Source organism: Stomoxys calcitrans, chromosome 2 (genome assembly GCF_963082655.1).
Source record: "Stomoxys calcitrans chromosome 2, idStoCalc2.1, whole genome shotgun sequence".
NCBI classification, from domain to species: domain Eukaryota; kingdom Metazoa; phylum Arthropoda; class Insecta; order Diptera; family Muscidae; genus Stomoxys; species Stomoxys calcitrans.
In genome coordinates this window covers 87,029,174-87,052,933 of record NC_081553.1, presented here as the reverse complement: position 1 = coordinate 87,052,933, position 23,760 = coordinate 87,029,174, and the positions used below count along the sequence as shown (strand labels likewise).

At 40.7% G+C, this 23,760-nt stretch overlaps 1 protein-coding gene across 1 annotated transcript in view; it reads right to left on the bottom strand.

The window, feature by feature from the left end:
* LOC106091348 (uncharacterized) overlaps positions 1 to 23,760 on the bottom strand; it is a 368,801-nt gene that overhangs the window by 175,682 nt on the left and 169,359 nt on the right. The window contains exon 4 of the mRNA XM_059363513.1: positions 20,064 to 20,199. Coding sequence (XP_059219496.1) covers positions 20,064 to 20,199 — 136 coding nt within the window. The remainder of the gene's footprint in view (positions 1 to 20,063; positions 20,200 to 23,760) is intronic.

Sequence of the window (23,760 nt, the reverse complement as noted above, 5' to 3'; positions counted from 1 at the left end):
ACGTGTACTCAACTTCCAAACAACTTTCATTTGATACCCATATTATCCCAATCAGTAAATAAGTCCTGTAGAGGGTTTTTCGATGGGTGGGGGCGCCCCAGATACCAAGGAATACATTTTTGTATCAGCTTTTTACTATACTTTTAAATACCTTTCATTTGATATCCATATTATCCCAATCTGTAACTATGTTCTTCTGGGGGGTTTTCGGGCGATGGGGAGGCCCCCCAGTCACCAAGGAAAACGTTTTTATTTTTGATTTGTTCTCTTCTTTTAAATATCGTTCATATGATACCCATATTGCCCAAAGCGTTAAGTGTCCTGTTGGTAGGTGTTTTTGGGGGTGGGGAACCCCTCCACGCTAAGGGTGTAATTTTTTTGCCAAGTTCGTATTCTACTCTTTAATATCTTTTATTTGATACCCATATTGTCCCAGTCGGTAAACATGTCCGATCGGGTGGGTTTTAAGATGGGGCTTCCCCCCCAGGTTAGTTGACAAAATTGTAAACCAATTTCATATTTTTGGGGAACCATGAGGTTGCATACAAAACTTCGTTTAAATCGGTGCACGCATCTCCGAGATCTAGCGTTTTTGTAAATTGTGGTAAGGGGGAGGGTCCGCCCCTCCTTCGGATATCAAAAAGTGTAGAACCCTATTTTCAGCGGAGTTTCAAACTCAACCATTTGTGAAAATTTCATGAAAATCGGTTCAGCCGGTTTGAGTCTCCACGGAACAGACAAACAAACTAACAAACAAACAAAGCGCAACAATTTCAACAATGGGTTGTCTTTTCTTATATCTCCCTCAATAAATTCTTCTCAGACCCCTCGCATCAATCCACGGTCAAACGACTACCGAAGACCACCTTAAAATGTCTTAGAAAATACTCGGCCAACTCAAATGGAACAGTATCATTTAAAAATAATCGCGATTAGCATTATGGTATCTATTGAGATTTAAACTTCATTGTGGTGATATCATTAATCTAACTTGGAACTGCTGAAGTGTCCTTACAGATTTTCCTGCGGAAATGCTTTTACAGATTTCTCTGCTGATATGTCTCCATTATTTCTCGTCTTCAGAAATGTTCAAATATTGACTGTCAACGGGTTGAAGATTAATTGTGCTGATTTAATTTAAATCTTCAAAAAGAATGTTGTTAATGATAATTCGGCTGAAGTCATTGAATTAATCGCTTAAGGTAGCTTGTCTTTGTTTACACTATAAACAGGAAGTTTGGAGTTTACACTTTCATGGCATGGAAACCAACAACATAGACATATTTGCATTAACTTAAATTCTAGATTAAATAAAAGACAAAGCTGAGAGGGAGATGAAGGCTGAACATATATAATGCAAGGGAGTATTATAATTAGGAAAACATTGGATATTCGATAAATAATGAAAACTAAACAAGAAATAAGAGAACGGCGAAAATTAAATGATTGACAAAATGGAATGGGTTGGGGAGGAACTGAGAAAAGACGGTGCTGGAAAGAGACGTCCGTATTTAAATAAAGTACTTTCTAATTGATCCAGTTGAGGAGTTTAAGTCCTAGAATGAAATTAGTAAATGAAGGACTCATTTATAAGGACATCTATCGCAAAAACGTGAACTGTATCCTGTGTCACTACTGAGGATGTGATGCAGTGACAGTTATGACTTGAAAACTCTACCCGATTTGGTTTAGCTATGTCCGTCCGTCGTAGTATCCTTACTGTACGGAATGTCAATCTGTCGTTTTTTTGTAATCAATGTTGAGTTTGCATTTATTACCCGAAATTCGTGCAGTTTTTCATATACAGGGTGCGCCAGAGAAACTACTTATTTAAAAGGTCAATAAAAACTTTTGTTATTGTTTCAATTCTTGGGAGAAAAAATTCCTCGATCATGTTCCTGTAACGAGCTGCATTAAAGGTAACTGCGCGTTCGTTTTCTTCAAAAAAAAAGGACTAATTATTCCCATTCTCTCCCGATGCGCCCCCTACCAAGCTATAAATTTTGGTAATAATCGGTTCAGATAAAGATATAGCTTCCATATACATATATATTGCCTAATTTGCAATTATAAGAACATAGGTTAGGTTGAAAAGAGTGTGTGAATACTAATCCGCCCCATTGCACTATGGACATACACCTAAGCCAGTAATCGGTTTGTAGTCTAAATACTAAATCTAAATACTAAAAAGAAACCTCGAAAAAGAATAACTTAGTTAGAAACTCTGTGCTACTTAAAAAATCGTTAATTGTTTTCCATGCCACGCAAAGTTGGTTCATGTCTAGTATTGTGTCCCCAGCTAAGTACCGGTGTCTTTTAGCAGAAAGTCGGTTAATGACGAAGGAAATGCTCCAACGTCTTATCATCTTTCCCGCATGCCCTACACATGCTATCACTTGCCGCACCGATTTTGCATAAGTGATCTCGTGGTCCTATGTTTCCCATTATGATATCGAAAGCTTTACTGACCTCTTTCTTACTTCCTTTCAGTAATAGCCTCGTCTGCTCACGATCTGGATCACCCCATAGGATTTTCGCCGTCCTACCGACTGTTTCACTGTTCCACGGTGTTACATGTACATTCGTCGCCCACGCCCTCAACACGGACTGTGTCGACCCGAAAGGCTTCGGGTTAATCAAGTTTATTGACGGAAGTTCTCTGGCCTTCACCGCCAAATCGTCTGCCTTTTCATTCCCTCTGACTCCGTTATGGTCCGGCGCCAAAATGATGCGGATTTTGCCATCTTCAGAGAAGACTTTAATTTCCTTTTTACACTCCAAGTCTGTTTGTTATCTTACCGTCCTGGTTTTTATTGCTCTTACGGCAATTTTACGGTCCGTAAAGATGTTCACACTCGACGTCCTCGCGTTAGCACCACACCACCTGACGTATTCCGTGACAACCCGAATTTCCGCCTGTAGGACCTTATTATGGTCAGGCAGTCTATAACATATCTCAGTCCCTGGTTTCTCAATGTAGACCCCTTCTCTGTCCTCCAACGTTGATCCATCCGGGTAACTTAATCTTCCAGATGGCAATACTAGCGTTCCGTCAATTCAAGACTGTGCCGCTGGTAGCAGTGCCTTGCACTCGACCTCAAGGGTCCGGTCAGAAACCTCTTCTCTTCCTCTTATGCCAATTTTACTATCCGTAAGGATGTTCATTCTCGACTTACTTGCGTTAGCACCACACCACCTCACGCGTTTCGTGATCGACCGGATCTCCGCCTGCAGGAGCGTATTAAGTCAGGCACTCGAAAACAGATCTCAGTCCCTGTCTTCTCAATGTGGACCTCCAGCCCTTCTCTGCCCTCCAGCGTTTATCCATCCGTGTAACTTAATCTTCCAGATGGCATTACTAGGGTGCCATCAATCCAAGACTGTCAGCAGTGCCTTACACTCAACCTCAAGGGTCCGATCGGAAACCTCTTCTCTTCCTTTGAGGTTTCCTATCGTCACCTCGATTATATCGCGATGGTCAAGCTTCTCCCATCCTCAACCCATTCTCCCATCGACTTAAGTCTCGTAGCCGCAGTGGCTGCCTCACACTTAATCTGTATGTCAATGGGTCCGATATCTAAACTAGTTTGCATTGCCCTAGTAGGAGTGGTACTCATCGCTCCGCCTATGCCAAGACAACATGTTCTCTGAACCTGTTCTTTGATCCATTTGCTGCTCCTTATCTCCTTAGCAGTCCACCCAACAACTGAGGCGTAAGTAAGTATTGGTTTAATCACGTTCCTGTAGAGCCAGTGGACTATCCTTTGATTCAGCCCCCATTTCGAGCCTACGGCCCATCTACATAGTGCCCAACACCTGTGAGCTTTCTAAGTACGGTCCTGAAATTGGCGCTTCCAATTAAGTTTCCTGTCCAAGATCGCTCGTTCGTTTTATTTAGGAAACGTGGTGCGTCAAATTAGCCCACCTTCTTTTTCCTCGTGAGCAGGCATATTTCAGTCTTTTCTGGGTTAACATTGAGACCTCTGGGTCTAGCCCAGTCATATGCCATATGCAAGACCTTTTTAGCCCTTCTGCATAGCTGGTTCGGATCCTTATCCCTAAGAAGTCTTATAACATGATCTGCATAGCAGGCGGATTAATATCCCTTCTCAGTCAGCATCCGTAATAGGTCATTTATGGTGGTCACCCAAAGGAGTGGCGATAAAGTACCCCCTGCGGCATGCCCTGTGCCACTCTCTCTCTCTCATATTTATGTCATGAGACTCGCAATTTATCCACCTGTTCCTTAGCATGTTGTTTATCCAGTCTCTAAGGACTCGGTCCACCCGGCACTGGTCTAAGGATTGGATCAGTGTGTCGGTCCGGACATTGTTAAATGATCCCTTGATGCCAGTGCACACCGCGAATGTGAACGCCTTGGCATCGCCCTGGAACGTATTGCGGATACTATAGCATAACTTGCTTTGCCGGGCTTGGGTATAAATACCACTCTTGCTTCCTGCCAGGCTTTTGGAATATATGCAAGTCTTAGGCATGCTGTGAAAATATTCGCCAAGTTGGGCGCCATTTAGCCTGTCTCTTTCTGTAGTAAAGTCGGAAATATTCCACCAGGTCCGTGTGACTGAAATGATTTGAAGCTTCTCAAGGATTCCTTCATCAAAAATTCAGTAATGACAAACCTTCGATGAACATCATTATTCCAAGATTCCGGTGTATCCGAGAGTGGTAGGGCGACACTTATGGGGCACAAGATGTTTCCACCTGTGCCTTAGCATTTGATTTGTCCAGTCCACTAAGACCAGGTCCACCCGGTATGGGTCTAAGGATTGTATCAGTATGTCAGTCTGCCCAATTTTAAAAGCCGCCTCGATGTCAATGCATATCGCCAATGTGTACGTCTTGGCATCGAAGGATTCTTCTATTTTATGCATAACCTCGTGTAGGGCAGTCTCCACCGAACTGCCCTTGCTGGCATGTTGTTTGTATTTGAGCAGTTAGCTGGATGTTCTACTTCTGCCATGGTATCCACAATACATTACATGGTTTTGAGTAGAAAGGATGTAAGGCTTATAGGTCTGTAGTCGTTTGGTGTTGCGTACCTTGCCTTGCCGGGTTTGAGTATAAATACCACCCTTGGCTACTGCCAGGCTTTCGGATTACATGAAAGTCTTAGACACGCTGTGAAAATACAGGCCGGATGGGACTCCAGATAGTCAGCCTACTTTTGTTGTAACATCAGGTCCGGGTGCCTTAAATGGTTTGAAGCTTCTTAAGGCTTCCTTGACCATAAATTCTGTTATTATAAACCTCCGATCAACCTCATTATACAAAGATTCCGGTGTCTCCGTGAGTCCCTTCGTATCCTGTGGAAAATGGTTTTTCATCAAAAGCCTCAACATGTCCCCCTCTCACTCCCATGTCGTCTACGTCTACGTTTCAGTTTGGACTTGGGTTTTTGAGGGAAACTTTTTCATCTTGGCGGCGTCAGTATCGCTATCGACCTGTTTCCATAAAAGCATCCAGGAGGCACGTTTTGCCGCTCTGATAATCTTATTGTTTGCCTTGAGCCGTGGATAGTACACATCCCAGTAAATTTTCACTTTCCTACGACGAGTTCTGTTATAAAATCTGCGGACCTCTTTCCAATCTTACGAATCTCCCCGGTCATCCAGGGTTTTTCTCGGGCTAAGTCCTTTCTTGAAGTGGACAAATACCTTCGAAAGACACCACTACTGCTGTCATAATCCTGTTGACATTGTGTAAATTATCTTGCCCCAGTCTTCTTCTGAGAAAGTCTTCCGAATTTTGGCCAGTTGGTTTTCACATTATTACGAACACTTATCGGATTTAGCGTTGGCCGTGCAATTCCAAACCTAATGTAGCAATGGTCTGAGAAGGAATGCTCCATGGAGATCCTCCAATCCTGAACCTCATCGATTAGATTTTCCGAACATATTGTCACATCTAAAACCTCCTGCTTAATCCTATTAACAAAGGTAGCGACGTTGCCAATATTAAGTGTTATTAGGTCGTAAGTATTCGCAAAGTCTGCCATGGCTTGGCCCTGCATATTTATGTTGGAACTACCCCACGAAATGTGGTTAGAATTCGCTTCGTACCCTATTAGTACCTCATTTCCTGTTTGTTTTGCTTTGCTACCTAACCGTTGCAGCTCAGACCTAGGTGCCGGTCTCGGAGAGTTGAAAGGCATATAAAGTGATGTCAGGTATGCTCCACCGTCTCCCTGTCTCACCACTGTTGCATCCGACGTTGACAGCTCTGGGGAGAAATATGTAATTCAAATTTTTATGACAAATAACCCAGGTCCTCGATCGAGTACCAGTTTTAGCATATAATAATTGGTAGTTGATATGGTTCAATCCAAAAACATTGTTCCGGGTCTTCCATGGCTGCTGAAGTAAGGCAATATGAATCTTGCCCTTGCTTATTTTCTCCATCAGAGCGTGAGTAACTATCTCGCTCCGGTGGAGGTTCATCTGGATGACCTCAATCATTGGTCCTCCATTAAATGGCCTTCTAGGGAATGGGTGATTGTCTCCTCGCCTACTCCCTTTCCCTTAGACTGCATTGAGTTTCCCGTCTCTACACTGCCTGATGTTTTAATATTAGGATCTTTGCCTATCCTAGTCTTCCGAATGTTGAGAAAGTCGGTAATGGTTCCATCATCGGGTCCCTGTTGGTTAGGCTGTATTGAATCTACCGCCCTTGCACTGCCTGATGTTCCAATGTTCTTTGCCTATGCTGGTCTTCCAAATCTTGAGTAATGCAATTCTACTGGCTTTATATTTTTTCCTTCATACATTTATTAACGGAAATTACCTTTCTAACACTGTCTTTAAAATTTCCTAGAATGTTAATACATTTTTAATATTTTTCTATGCCTCCATTAAAGTCTGCCTTTGGCAATATGTCTGGCCAAAGAATGGCACAAGGGGGACCAAATGTGAGCTCTGTACTCATTAGCAAACCTCTGATTAACTATCACCTGCTGGCTTCATTTTAATAAACTGATTAAATGCGAAGCAATCAAACATTTCTTGCTGCTCGGCCACAAGGTCTCTGTAAGGGAATTGCGAAACGCAAGCCAACAATGCCAAGAATATTTAGTGTGCCATTAAATTGATCATTAAGTTAATGCGTTATGCCAATATAAGAAAAGTCTATTTAAGCTATGCCCTGGCCATGTAACAATGACTAATGAAGAGCTTTAATCCTTAATTGTTGTATAAAAATTTAAATTTTTTGTATGCTGGGTCAAGTTCAAAAAGTTTTGTCTCCATCACCCTGCATCAGTTGCCGCCGACAGCAAACAAAAGAAAATAAGGCATTGCGAAAAATTCAAAGAGTCATGGTATTAAATATTTAAATATTAAATTACTACAAGAAAAATAATTTCGAAAAATGTTTTACAGGACAATAACCACTTAAAACTTTGTTTAAGGCTAAATAACAACATCAACGAAGTGGATAGGTGGGCAGGCAGAGGGTAAAGGCAAGAGGCCCCCATTCACAGACGCACACACATTCAAAAACTAGCCGCATAAGGACTATGAGCATGACTGAGCGAATTTGTAAGAGAAGCAGCTTACTTTGCCAAGGCTTACACACCACTCACTGTTTCCCTGTCTCCTTTGAGTCAAGAACTTTTAACCCTAAAAGTCTGAAGTGTTGTTTTCTGTCCTTGCTCCTTGCGGCAACACTAAGGGGTGCTGGCAAGGTGTACAGAGAGAGACAGAGAGAGAGAGAGAGAGAGCAAGAAGACAATGAAAACACCTAAACAGGCAAATACCTGCTAAAGCATCTCTACAAAATTCATGAATGCGTAAAATATTCGCATAATCACAGTGAAATACACTAAAACAAAATAATATTAACGAAACACCACAACCACCTTCATGCTGCCACTACCAAGAACAACAGCCGATACAAGCATCCGTGTCCTTAGTAAGACAGCGTTTGAACAATTTTTTCTCAGTTGTTTAAGCAAAGTAAGCGTGACGTTGAAGTTAAGCGAACAACGAGGATGGTTCAATGATTTGTGAACGATATTTTATAGCAGTTTCATCCAAGTTGGATTTTATAGCAAATTTCGTAGAAACTTTTAGCGAAATTGGTAAAAAGAATTGCGGCCTATAGGCGCAGCATCAGGCATAAGTTTACGCTTTAGCAGGCTTCTAACTCAATGGAGCTATGTTTAGCATGTTTGCTGAAAATCTTAAGCAAAAATCACATATATATCCTCCATATTAAATAATAAATGCGCTCTCTAGTTACCTAAGAAGTTAGATCGTTTCATATAAGAATAATATTAGAACATTTTAAGGTCATATATATGGTCCAACCTGAATCATAATGCAAAAGGATGTGGCGGGTAATTTTACAACCCATTGTTCCACACTTCAGTAAAATCGGTAAACAAGTGCGCATTTTATGGGCCTATGACTTTAAATAGAGATATCGGAAATATAATCTGATCCAGACATTTTTTTGTTGCGAATGTCGATAAGACTAAATATTGTCCGATCTGGACTATATTTTTGGCAAAGATCTCCAATCATCCTTACCAAATTTAGTATAGTATAGAAATTTATGGTGAAGGAATCCTTGAGGAGGTTCAAAACATTTAAGTCACCCAGACCTGAAGGAATATTTCCGGCGTTACTACAGAAATAGGCAGACTATCTGGCGCCTTTTCTGACCAAAATTTTCACAGCGTGCATAGGACTTTCATATACTCCGAAAACCTGGCAGGAGGCAAGGGTGGTGTTTATACCCTAGCCCGACAAGGCAAGTTATACGACACCTAAAGGCCTACAGACCCATAAGCCTTACATCCTTTCTACTCAAAACCATGGAACGTATTGTATTATCAAATACAAACAGCATGCCTATGTCAAGGGAAGGTCGGTGGAGACTGACCTGCACGAGGTAGTGCATAAAAAAGAAGAATCCTTCGATGCCAAAACGTACACACTGGCGGTATGCATTGACATCGAGGTGGCTATTAACAATGTGCGGACCGACACACTGATCCAATCCATAGAACAGTACCGGGTGAACCCGGTCCTTAGAGACTGGATAAACCACATGCTAAGGAACAGGTGAATAAATTGTGTGTCGCATGGCATAAATATAAGGGAGAAAGTGGCATAGGGGGGCATTTTATCGCCACTCCTATGGGTGACCACCATAAATGACCTATTACGGATGCTGATTGAAGAGGGATTTGAACCTGTCTGCTATGCAAACGATGTTATAATATTTCTTCGGGGTGAGGATCCGAACCAGCTCTGCAGAAGGGCCGAAAGGGTCTTGCATATGGCATATAACTGGGCTAGACCCAGAGGTCTGAATGTTAACCCAGAAAAGACTGAAATATGCCTGTTCACGAAAAAGATGTAGGTGGGCGAATTTAACGCACCATGTTTCCACAAGACGATTTCTATATCCGACAAGGTCAAATACTTAGGTGTGATCTTGGACAGGAAACTGAAATGGAAGTGTCACATTCAGGAGCGTACTGAGAAGGCTCACAGATGTTGGGTACTATGTAGATGGGCCGTAGGCTCGAAATGGGTTCTGAATCCGAGGTTAGTCCACAGGCTATATAGGAGCGACAATACTTACTTACGCCTCAGTAGTTTGGTGGACTGCTATGGAGAAAAAGTGCAACAAAAGGACCATACAACAAGTTCAGAGAACATGTTGTCTTGGCATAGGCGAAGCGATGAGGACCACGCCCACTAGGGCACTGGAGACTATTCTAGTTATCCGTCCCATTGGCATACAAATTAAGTGTGAGGCAGCCACTGCGGCTATGAGACTTAAGTCGATGGGAGAATGGATTGAGGATGGGAGCAGCTCATACCATCGCGATGTAATCGTGGCGACTATAGGAAACCTGGAAGGAAGGGAAGAGGTTTCCGATCGGATACCTGAGATGAACCTTGAAGTCGAGTGCGAGGCACTGCTGCCATCGGCACAGTCTTGGATTGACGGACCCCTAGTATTGCCATCTGTTACACGGATGGATCAAAGCTAGAGGACAGAGTGGGCCTGGGGGTTTACATTGAGAACCCAGGAACTGAGATCTGTTTTATACTGCCTGACCATAATATGGTCCTGCGATCACGGAATGCGTGAAGTGGTGTGGTGCTAACGTGAGAACGTCGAGTGTGAACATCTTTACCGACAGTAAAATTGCCATAAGGGCAATAACAACCAGGACGGTAAGATCACGAACAGTCTTGCAGTGTAAGAATGAGATTAAAGCCTTCTCTGAGGATGGGAAAATCCGCATCGTTTGGGTGCCGGGCCATAACGGAGTAAGGAGAAATGAAATGCCGGACGATTTGACGGTGAAGGCCAGAGGACTACCAACAATACACTTGGTTAACCCGAAGCCTTTCGGGTCGACGCAGACCAAGTTAAGGGAGTGGGCGACGAATGAGCATGCAACATTGTGGAACAGCGAAACGGTCGGTAGGGTGGCGAAAATCCTATGGGGGGATCCAGATCGTGAAAAGACAAGGCTATTACTGAAAGGAAGCAAGAAGAAGGTCAGTATAGCTATTGGTATCATAACGGGACACATAGGACTACGAGCTCACTTATTTAAAATCGGTGCGGCAATTGATAGCATGTGTAAGGCATGCGGTGAAGATGATGAGACGTTGGAGCATTTCCTTTCTCATTGCCCAGCTTTCGCATCCAACAGATACCGCTACTTAGGTATCAGACATGAACCAACTTAGGGGAGTGGTATTGAAAACAATTAGACATTTTGTAAGCAGCATGGAATTCCTAACTTAAAATGTTCTGTTTAGAGGTTACTTTATAGTTTTTAGAGCGCTTAACAAGCCGATTACTGGCTTAGGTGTATGTCCATAGTGGCATGGGGCGGATTAATATCTGCACCCTCTTTTCAACCTAACCTAACCTACCAAATATAGTCCAGATTGGACATACTACTGGGCAGAAAATTTGGTTGTTATGGTCTATATGGCATGTAAAGCTATGTATGGTTCGATATAAACCAATTTTATACCCACCACAATAGGATGCGGGTATACTAATCTAGTCATTCCTTTAGTAACACCTCGAAATATTCGTCTAAGATCCCATGAATCGATCTAGCCATGTGTGTCCACGGCCGGCCGTCCATCTGTCGAAATCACGATAGAGTTCGAACGCGTAAAGCTAGCCGCTTGGCGTTGCGCACCGATACTTAATATCGATGTAGATCGTTCGGGATTGCAAATGGGACATATCGGTCCAGATTTAGTTACAGTTCCCATATAAACCGAACTCCCGATTTGACTTCTCGAACCCGAGGAAGCTGTAATTTTTGTCCGATTTGTCTGAAATTTTGCATGTAGTGTTCTGTTATGACTTCTAACAACCATGTCAAGTACGATTTTGGTGAAATTTTGCACTTGGTGTTCTGTGATGACTACGGTACAAATCGGTCGATAATCAGATATAGCTCCCATATAAACCAATCTCCAGATTAGACTTCTTGAGCCCCTGGAAGCCGCATTTTTTGTCCGATTTGGCTGAAATTTTACATGTAGCCATTTGTTATGACAACAACTGTGCCAAGTACGGCCAGAATCTGTATATAACCTGATAGAGCTCCCTTGTAAACCGGTCTCTCGATCATCCTTGTTCGGATCCCAGAAGTTTAAATTTTTGCTGGTTTAACAAGTTTGGTATGTAGAATAAAATTGTGCCCTATAACTTAATTTGTTTTGTTATTTTTTTGGGATCCCAAAATTCGGTCGAATTAACCATATCTTGGCCTGGTATGCTTCACTTCACCCATAAGTGCTAACGGCCCCTTTTAGACATGGTCCAAATATAAAATTTATTTATATTCGTATTTAACTCTCAAACAACTTTCAGTGGGGGGGGAGGGTTTGCGATTTTCCGTGAATTGACCAAAATTTTTTTATAATTTTCGTATTCTACTCTCAAATACCTTTCGCTTGAGTCCCATTTTGTCTTGATCGGTGTACATTTGTCCATTCGTTGCATAGTTTTGGGGCGGGGCGAGCCCCAAAATGTTACCCCGCCCTCGCATTGTACTCTAAAGTACCTTTTGTTTTAACCCCTTATCGTACCGCTGGGCTTACATGTAAAGGCTTTCGAATGAGTAAAGATAGGTGCTCGAAATTTTGTACAAATACTTTTTATGGGTGCAGGAATTTGAGATTGAAAATGGGTCAAATCGATTCATGTTTTGAAAAAGCTGCCTTATAAACCAATCTCTCGGTTATACTTCTTGACCTCTAGAGGGCGCAATTCTCATCCGCTTTGGCTGAAATTTTGTACTTTAACGTAGAGGGCGCAATTCTTATCCGATTTGGTTTAAATGACTTTTAATAAATGTACTAAATATCGCCCGGATAAGTTCAAAACCTGATATAGATCCCATATTAACCGATTTCCCGATTGCGCTTCTTGAACCCCTAGAGGGCTGATTTGGCTGAAATTTTGTACAATGACTTCCTCTATAGTCTCTAACATCGAAACCAAGTACGGCACAAATCTGTCCATAATTCACTATAGGTCCAATCGTAAGCGTAGAAAGGCCTGTGGGGAGTGGCCTAAGCACCCCCCAAAAAAATTTGAGCAAATTACGTGGTTTTCGCCAATATTTGAAACTTGGACTCTTTCCGCTAAAGGCTAAGCAATTATTATCCATTATCATTGCTTTGCCTATAAAGAGACAACGGTCAAAGAACTTGACAAATACGATTCAGGATGGAGGTTATATGAGATTCTGCCCGGCAGATCATAGCACGTTTTTACCTGTATTTCTTAAGGAAATACAGGACACAATTTTTATCTGATTCGTCTGAAATTTTGCACGACCTTCTACATCCACAACATGAATGGTCTTCATCGGGCCATTGCTGTATAAACCGATCTCACGATTTTACGTTTTGAGCTTCTACAGGCAACAATTTTCTTTTAAGAATATAAAAATCTATGGGATTTCTGGTTTTGACTATCTACTATCCTTTGGTAAAAAGAAAATAAGATACGCCCCGGTGGAAATTTACAAACCCTTACTTGTTTTCGATTACCAAGATTTATCTCGTATGCTTTAACCACAATTAATATACAGCCATGTTGTAAGCCATTCTCCACTACAAAGTGCATGGAAATTCTTAAACGATGTCAAGGTAGTGTTGGGGCAAATAGCACTGCTTTGGTATTCTCTAAATGAAGGTGGTGATTGCTCAATGGAGGAGTACCACTTGCGTAGTGAGTCTGCCGCAAACTTCTAAAGCACAAAGTGCTTCGGCTTATCTTCTTACCTCCTGACAGCTGGGCAACCAGGCAGGCAGCCAGGCAGACAGACAGCCAGGCAGGTGTTTACAACAGGAGCCGGCAAAGGCGCGTTTTTGTAAAATGCCAATGACGCAATGACCTGTTAATGTTGCATAATGTTTACAATTTTACAAAACAATGTTCCACACCACTTGATTATGATTACCACAAGCATAACCGCGGACGCACCGCATCGCACCATAGCCTTAACTGAGATACAGAGAGCAAGGACTCCATGGAGATAAAGAAAAATAAACGTAAGGATTTCTTGGTCGCGTAGACGAGTTGTATATCCGGTTTCCGTTTAAGTGTTATTTGCTTACCGCTGAAGAGATAATTCAAAACTTTTTATATTTGTTTTGTTTTGGAAAGGGTCGAAGGGAGGAATGTTTGGAGGTGGTAGTGTAAGGGAAAATTAATGGAAGGCTATAAAGTTTTCGGACCGTAAGTAAGTGAGAAATGAAGACAATTTCTACACATCTTGGTGATTACAATATTTGAGTTTAAGAACCCTTTTTCGCTGTAACTGGCAACTGAGGGAACAGTCGTGGGTCTTTAACAACTTAACATTGTTGTTAATTTTAGACAAACAACAACAACAACGATATAAAAACATCATTAATGTCACATAATATTTCTTTCCTTGCAGCAATAATTAAAGTTTGTGTAGCTTTTGTTTGTTGCCTCCCGGATGAAAGATGTTTTGCCCTTTTTAAATGTCCTCCGCTTACGAATCTGTGTAATTTCTCAAGGAAATGATAAAGTGCTGCATGTAGTAGCTGGTCAAATACATTAACATTAACATTCATACAAAAGTTGCTTTTGATTAAGGACCTTGCTCGGGCCAATGGCAGAATGCTTTATGTGTCATTTGCCATGAGCCTAAAGAAGAGTAAAAACCCAGTACGAGTAGCTCATTTGCAACGAATTGTTTTGGGATTAAACGACTGTCACTTAGCCTAAAAGTTAAGTAACTTGCTACAGCAAAAGGTGTGCTTTTGCAAAGTGTGAAAAATATCACCAAAGGCGAGAAATACATGTCTGGCCAAACAGAACAAAGACAAAAAAAAAAAAAAAACAAAACGAAAAGTGAAATAAAAACGTAAAAAGGGAGAAACTGAAGAAATTAAATGTCATAGAATAGACTTTACCCTGCAAAACTCCCTATGGTCCCTTGTCATGCCCTTTTTCAGCCACGGCTTATCAAGGGATACACAAAACGGTTGCTAAGAGCGACTTAATGCTTAACCCTCTTCTATAAACAAAAAGACCAAAGAATAAAATGGCAGCATCGAACAAGTAAAAATGTGGTAAGTTCGTCCAGCCCGATTTTGGGAACCCACCACTTTTACGTACAAAATTTCTATCATTTCAGCCAAAATTTTTGGCTCCTTGAGGCCTTAGAAGACTAATCGCGAGCTCGGAGCCATATCATATTATAGATCGTTTTATATCATTCTTACCATGAATGTTGAAACTCACAACGGAACATTCTGTATAAACTTTCAGCCAAATCGGAGAACAATATAGACTTCCAAGGGCAGAAGATCTCAAATCTCTAAATCGGTGTATATGGTAGCTATATCAGTCCGTTTTGAACCGCACTTAGCACGATTGCTGGAAATTGTAACCGAACACTACATGCAATTACATGCCAATTACACTGACAATTAGGGCTTCTAGGGGGTCAAGATGTCAAATCGGGCAACTGGTTTACATGGGCGCCATATCCAAATCTGAACTGAAATGGTCCATTTTCAATCCCCAACGACATACATCCATAAGAAGTGACTGTAGAAAATTTCAAGTAGATATCTTTATTCGTTCGACCCATTTTGATAGAAATCTGACACACATATTTTGGGCCAAGTGTGTGCACGGCCGCACCACCTCCCTCAAAACATCGCAAAATGTCATGTAGCCTAATCAAATGAAACGTGTTTAAGAGCAAAGTACGAACCTGACATTGAAATATATAGTTAAGACCCTGAGAAACTCTCCCCTTACTCTAATTTTCAGAAATGCCAGTTCTCAGTAATGGGTAGTGCGCTTTAATCGAAATTTTGTGTGCTCTCTCATAGTGCCCTAAAAATAAAAATTTGGTATCTAAATTTTGGATGGGGTACCTAGAGGGCCGCCCCACCCTAAAACCTACCAAACATATATTTAAACCAATCACGACAATATGGGACTTCAATGAAAGGTATTTAGGATAAGAAAACGTATCTGATATCCAATTGTTGGACCAAGAGTTGGGGGGACCACCCCAACCCCCAAAACACCCCTAAATTGGACATATTAACCGACCATGGCAATATGGGACTCAAATGAAAGGTATTTGCGAGTAGAATACAAATCTGATATCCAAATGTGGGATCAAGTTTTTGGGGATCCACCCCTTCCTCAATACACCCCCCAAACAGTACTTCTTTACTGACCATGGGAATATGGGGCTTAAATATAAGGTATTTGAGTGTAAAAAACGAACCTGATATCCAAATGTGGGACCAAGTATTTGGGGGGCCGCCCTTCCCAAAAAATCCCCCAAAGAGGATAGATTTACGGCATAGCATTATGGGGCTCAAATGAAAAGTCTTTGGGAGCAAAGCACGAATCTAATATTAATATTCGGAAAAGTGTCTATAAGGACTTAATTTTTTTGATATCTGAAGAGGGGGGGCGGACCCTCCCCCTTACTCTAATTTTCAGAAACGCCAGATCTCGGAGATGAGTGGTGCGATTTAAGCGAAATTTTGTGTGCTCTCTTATAGTAACCTGAAAATAAAAATTTGGTATCCAAATTTCGGATGGGGTAACAAGGGGGGCCGCCCTACCCTCAAACCTACCAAACATATTTAGACCAATCACGACAGTATGGGACTCACAAGAAAGGTATTTAGGATAAGAAAAAGTATCTTATATCGAATTGTCCGACCAAGTATAAAGGGGACATACCCAACCCCCAAAACACCCGTAAATTGGACATATTTCCCGACCATGGCAATATGGGACTCAAATGAAAGGTATTTGCGAGTAGAATACGAATCTGATATTCAAACGTGGGAGCACGTTTCCGGAGGGTGGACCCCTCCCCCAATACACCCCCCAACCAGGACTTATTTACTGACCATGGGAATATGGGGCTTAAATAAAAGGAATTTGAGTGTAGAATACGAATCTGATATCTAAATATGGGACCAAGTGTTTGGGGGCCGCCTCCGGAGCGGGCACGGGTCAGCTAGTAATCATATAAAAGCAGCAATTGTTATGCGATTACGATCAAATTTGGAATTAAGAGTTGTCTTAAGCCGCCCGACATTCGACCCAAATATGGTTCAGATCGGACTATATTTTGAAATAGCTGCCATATAGACCGATCTGCTGATTTAGGGTCTTAAGCCCACAGAAGCCGCAATTATTACATAACTTCACTGAAATTTGAATTGAAGAGTTGTTATAAGCCTTTCGAAATCCGAACCAAATTTGGTTAAGATTGGATTATATTAAGATATAGCTGTCATATAGACCGGCCTGCCGATTTAGGGTCTCAAGCCCATAGAAGCCATAATTATTACACGATTTCGTTTAAATTTGAAATGGTGATTTATTATAAGCCTCCCGACATTTAAACCAAATAAGGTTTAGATCGAACTATATTTGGATATAGCTGCCATATACACCGATCTCTCGATATTAGTCCTTGGGCCCGTAAAAACATCGTTTATTACCCGATTTCGTGAAATTTTGTACAGCGACCTATGGTAGGGAGGCCACCGTAGCGCAGGAGTTAGCATGTCCGCCTATGACGCTGAACGCCCGGGGTTCGAATCCAGGCGAAACCGTTAAAAAAAATTTTAGCGATGGTTTCCCCTCTAATGCTGGCAACATTTGTGAGGTATTATGCCATGTAAAACTTCTCTCCCAAGAGGTGTCGCACTGCGACACTCCGTTCGGACTCTGTTATAAAAAGGAGGCCCCTTATCATTGAGCTTAAACTTGAATCGGACTTCACTCATTGATATGTGAGAAGTTTGCCCCGGTCCCTTAGTGGAATGTTCTTGGGCAAAATTTGGACCTAGGTAAGCTTTTCGACATCCATGTTATATACGACTTAGATCGGTGTGTATTTGGTTATAGCTGCCATAAAAACCAATATTATGTTTTATAAACTTGAACAGTGTATTAATTGTATTTATGAGACCACTTGACCATATTTCGATATGGCTGCTGTGGGTTCATAAATGATGCATTTCTCAACAGATTATGGCGAAAGGTGGTTAACATACACATGGACCCTAGTTGGCGGGTTTCCAAAGTTCAGTCTGGCCGAACTTAATGCCTTTTTATACCCACAACCGAAGGATGAGGATATATTTATTTTGCCATTCCGTTTGCAACACATCGAAGTATTCATTTACGACCCTATAAAGTATATATATTCTTGATCAACGTAAAAATCTAAGACCATAGATATGTCCGTCCATCTCTCTGTTGAAATCACGCTACAGTCTTCAAAAATAGAGATATTGAGCTGAAACTTTGCACAGATTCTGCCCATAAGCAGGTTAAGTTCGAAGATGGGCTATATCGGACTATATCTTGGTATAGCCTCCATACAAGCCACATTTATTATCCGATTTTGATGAAATTTGGGACAGTGAGTTGTGTTAGGCCCTTCGATGTCCTTCGTCAATTTGGCTCAGATCGGTCCAGATTTGGATATAGCTGCCATATAAACCGATCCTCCTATTTAGGGTCTTAGGCCCATAAAAGGCGCATTTATTGTCCGATGTCGCCGAAATTTGGGATAGACAGCTAAGTTAAGCCCCTTGACATACTTCTGCATTAGAGCACAGATTAGCGCCATATAGACCGATCACTCGGTTTTGGGTTTTTGGGCCATAAAAGACGTATTTATTGTCCGATGTCGCCGCAACTTGGGATAGTGAGTTGTGTAAGACCCTTCGACATTCTTTTTTCAATTTCACTCAGATCGGTCCAGATTTGGATATAGCTGCCATATAGACCGATCTCTCGATTTAATGTTTTAGTTGTTGTTGCCGATAATTGGGATAGAGAGTTAGATTTAGCTCCTACACATATCTCTGCAAATTGGTCCAGATCGATCAAGATTTGCATATAGCTGCCATATAGACCGATATCTCAATTTAAAGTCTTGGGCCCATAAAAGTCGCATTTATAACCCGATTTAACTGAAATTTGTCACATTGCATTATGTTAGGTTTATCGACACCCATGTTGTATATGGTTCAGATCGGTATGTTTTTAGATATAGCTACTAAAAAGACCAATATTTTGTTATACACAATTGAACAATGAGTTGCACTTATTAGTATTTGGTCCAAATCGGATCATATTTCGATATATCTGCTATGAGACATAAGGTATACAATTTTCACCGGATTTTGATGAAAGGTGGTGGGTATCCAAAGTTCGGCCCGGCCGAACTCAACGCCTTTTTACTTGTTACATGTCTAGTCTAATACCTTTCATTTGAGTCCCATATTGTTATGATTGATCCATATATCAATTTGGCGGTTTTTGGGGGGTGCGCACCTTAGGCACCCCACAGGGGACAATTGGTACCAAGTTTTTGTTTTTAAGGTAAATAAGAGTGCAAAAAATTGGTTTGCTTAGAACACCCATTTTGAGATCTGGCGTTTATGAAAATTAGGATAATAAAGATTTCATATTAGGGTGGCATGGCCCCTCATAAATTGTGCCTTAGATATGGATATGAAATCCGTGATCTGTTCCCAAATGCCTTGAATTTGAGTCCCATTTTGTCATTTTCGGTAAATATGTACCGTTTGGGGGTGTTATGGGACCCCCATTGTATTTTTCTGAATTTTTTTGAAAAACTTTCCTATAGTTCTGAAAAAATCACCCTTTGTAGGGAAATTTTGGTTGTGTGCATCATAAAAAAGGTGCAGCAAAACCTGCCTGGGCTAGTATTGTTTAAGTTAGCATGGTTGTAGATTGACAATATGGCCTGGTGTAACCTTTCCTAACCCACTGCATCATAGCTCTCATAAAAAAGAGATTTTAATGCAGGTATACGCAGTAGTAGAACCTAAGGTAAAGATATACAAATCTCGGTCCCTTCAATTTAAAGAATGTAAATCACTTAATTGAAAATGTAAAGCATGGAAGTACTATCGGCCCTGTTACACTTTGACTCGGTCAAGGCGTAACCATAAATATGTTAAAGTATTCATAATTCCAATATAAAATTACGTAACCACGGAGAAATTAAATCATCACTACATGACTTTGTCTTGTATGGGCAGAAGTGAAAAAAAAAAACACACACAACTTATAAGTGCATAAATTCATCATAAGAAGATTGGTTGGATTGCAACATGTTCATTTGGCCTCTCTTCCCTTCATGTCTTTAGCATCTGCAATTTGACATCGTGCTATTTGACATTTTTATCTCTCTGCAGTCAATGTGATTTTTGTTCGCTCTACATTTTTTTGCTATCGTAAGGATAAAAAAATGTAAATTTGTTATTTAAATGTTGGGAGAGGGCTTTTACTTTTCACCCGAACATAATGTTGTTCCATGGACAGATGTGTCCGCTCTTTTTCCTTAGTGAACATGTAGAAACTTGCAATTTACACATACTCCAACAATGCCTTGAAAACACATCCTTACTGCGACAATATTCCACGCAGGCATGTGTCAATATCATACTATACAGAGTTCATATACAACTTACCGACAACCTGCATTGTTGCAAATGCCGTTGCTGTTGAGAATAATGGGGCATCTGCAGTTACTTCACATGAGAAATTGCCCGACAAACCAAAGCCCACGTTGCGTATTAACACTTGTGTCGCATTCGAGCTGGTGACCTGCGAAACAGAGAAGAAAGATAAATGAAACATTGCTAAAGGAAAGATAAATGAAAAAACGAGCATTATGTAAAAATGTAAAGATAATTTTATTTATCATTGGAATGACATTAAATAATTGCAATTGCAACATAGTAAAGGACGATAATGATTTAATTTTTTTAAACTATAAAAAATATATTTTTTAAGGATATAAATAGCAGGTAGATGGTGGAAGGAAGTAAATGAACGACACCATAGACCTTTTCATACCCTCAACTATAGGATGGGGGTATACTAATTTCGTCATTCTGTTTGAAACTACTCGAAATATTCGTCTGAGACCCCATAAAGTACGTATATTCTTGATCGTCGTGACATTTTTTGTCGATCAAGCCATGCCCGTCCGTCTGTCCGTCCAACTGTCTGCCGAAAGCACGCTAACTTTCGAAAGAGTAAGGCTAGCCGCTTGAAATTTTGCACAAATACTTCTCATTAGTGTAGGTCGGTTGGGTTTGTAAATGGGCCAAATCGGTCCATGTTTTGATATAGCTGCCATATAAACCGATCTTATGTCTTGACTTTTTGAGCCTCTATGCCTCTAACCGATCTTGGGTCTTTACTTCTTGAGCCTCTAGAGAGCGCAATTCCTGTCCGATCTGACTGAAATTTTGCACGTGGTGTTTTGGTATCATTTCCAACAACTGTGTGAAATATGATTCAAATCGGTTTTTAATCTGGTATAGCTGTCTTATAAACCGATCCTAGGTCTTGACTTTTTGAGCCTCTAGAGGGCGCAATTCTTGTCCGATTTGACTGAAATTTTGTACGCAGTGTTTCGGTATCATTTACAACAACTTTGTTAAGTACGATTCATATCGGTTCTTAATCTGGTATAGCTGTCATATAAAACGATCTTGGATCTTGACTTCTTGAGCCAATAGAGCGCACAATTCTTATCCATATAAACCGATCAGGGATCTTGACTTCTTGAGCCTCTAGAGGGCGCAATTCTCATCCAATTTGACTGAAATTTTGCGCGTGGTGTTTTTTCATTTCCAACAACTGTGCCAATTATGGTTCTAATCGGTTTATAATCTGGTATAGCTGTCATATAAGCCGATCTTGGGTCTTGACTTCTTGAGCCTCTAGAGGGCGCAATTCTCATCCGATTTGACTGAAATTTTGCAAGTGGAGTTCTGGTATCACTTCCAACAACTGTGTGAAGTATTATTCAAATCGGTTTATAATCTGGTATAGCTGTCTTATAAACCGATTTTGGGCCTTGACTTCTTGAGCCTCTAGAGGACGCAATTCCTGTCCGATTTGACTGAAATTTTGCACATGGTGTTTTGGTATTTATTGGATGTGATAAATGCTCTTAATATGGTTCAAATCGGTCCATGTTTTGATATAGCTAACATATAAACCGATCTTGGATCTTGACTTCTTCAGCCTTTAGAGGGCGCAATTCTCGTCCGATTTGACTGAAATTTGGTTTTGCTATCACTTCCAACAAATGCTCTAAGTATGGTTCAAATCGGTCTATGTTTTGGTATAGCTGCCATATAAACCGATCTTGGATCTTGATTTCTTGAGCCTCTAGAGGGCGCAATTCTCGTCCGATTTGACTGAAATTTTAAAGGTGGTGTTTTGCTATCACTTCCAGCAAATGCTCTAAGTATGGTTCAAATCGGTCCCATGTTTTGATATAGCTGCCATATAAACCGATCTTGGGTCTTGACTTCTTGAGCCTCTAGACGGCGCAATTCCTGTCCGATTTGACTGAAATTTTGCACCTATCTCCCGATTTTGCTTCTTGAGCCCCTACAAGGCGCAATTCTTATCCGAATGAACTGAAATATTACACAATGACTGCTACAATGTTCAGCATTAATTTATGGTCCGAATCGAACTATTACTTGATAAAGCTCGAATAGCCAAACAGTTCTTATGCAATATTCTTTGTTTGCCTATAGAGAGAAACCGCGCATAGAACTCGGCAAATTCGATCCATGGTGGAGGGTATATAAGATTCGGCCCGGCCGAACTTAGCACGCTCTTACTTGTTTTGTAATCGTCTTGTGTCTTTAGGATCTTGTAAGGCTTTTTCTTGAGCTCGTTTTTTATTATATATGTGGCCCACCCCTTCACAGGATATTTTCGGTTCGTTAATCATTTGATTGCCACTTTCGTTTCGTTTTGAGCTTTCACTTGCCCATCCACCACACCATGGCGTTTGGCAATGATAGTAATATCATTGTAACGATTTATGGTGTGATATGCAAGTATCTTGATCACTTTGAGGTGCTTGAGTTCGCCAACAATAGCCAGTTTGATTTTTCAACCATATATAATGCAATCACACTGTAACACTCAAACTCCATCACAAATAACTGTCTTTTTAAATAGACTTAAAACAAGGGATTTTGATAGCTTGTAAGCAATATAATGAGGAAATATCATGTAAACAAATATCATGTAGCTGTCATTTCTAGTTTGATGTATCAGTGCGAACTTGGAAACACTTCGTGTCAGCTATGCTTTAAATTTTCTTCTATTTAAAATGATTCTTAAATATCTGTTTTCCTGCAACCTTTGTATCAAATATCAAGGCTGCATCCTTTTTGAATCAACAAAAAAAAAACCAACATCTTAAACCATTCCACTCAAAACATGCGAACCAGCAATAGAAAATCAATTTTTCTTTGACACTGGACCCAGCAATTTGTAATCACTTTATGCGATTGCAAACTCAGAGCCAACAAAAGGAAGCCAAACAAAATAAGATAAAGAAAAAAACTAAAGCAGATTTTACAATTGTTGGCAAATATTTGGTTTTTTATATCTTCACTTTATATATCGTTATAATTTTGTTTTGCTTTGCTTGATCTCCTACACAAACCAAGAGAATCCTTCAGAAAGCGTATTAAACGAAAATGGTATTGGCATTGAAAACTATGGATGTGAGTGAATGAATTGCAATAGTTTCCGTTTCCGCTTAATCCCACCTACCATTTTCAGAGATACTGCTTTGTGGGTATTAAATGTCGATATTTTCCCAATCCTTGGACAAAGTTCTCTTTAGTTCGCCTTTTACGTTGGCGCATAAGTTTATCTGTCTGTCTATATGCTTATTTGTTTGTCCGTTGGCCAATACCAATGTCAGGCACCCTTATGTTCACGGTAATGGCCAAAAAATGGAAAATTGCATCTGTCTTTGCGTGAATATTTAAATGACAGAAATATCGTTAAATGGGTGGTGGATAAATGTTGGCCCGTCGTTGAGCCCAGGCATTCAATTCAGTGTCTAGACAGCCATTGGTCATTGGATGAAGGTAGATGTTTTTTTCAAAAGTCTCTGTTTGTCACTAAGCGAAATATTGAGCTGAAACAAAATTACAATCCATGGAGGCTAGATGCTGAAAATTCGTATTAAAGTAGGTCTGTTGGAAATTGCTCCCTCTAGCGTCTTAAGAAGTATATGCCGGAGATGAGTTATACATGGGAGATATACCTAAACATGGAGTAATTTGGCCCATTATCACAGCCTAGGCCAAAAGTGTCAAAAGTCAACATATA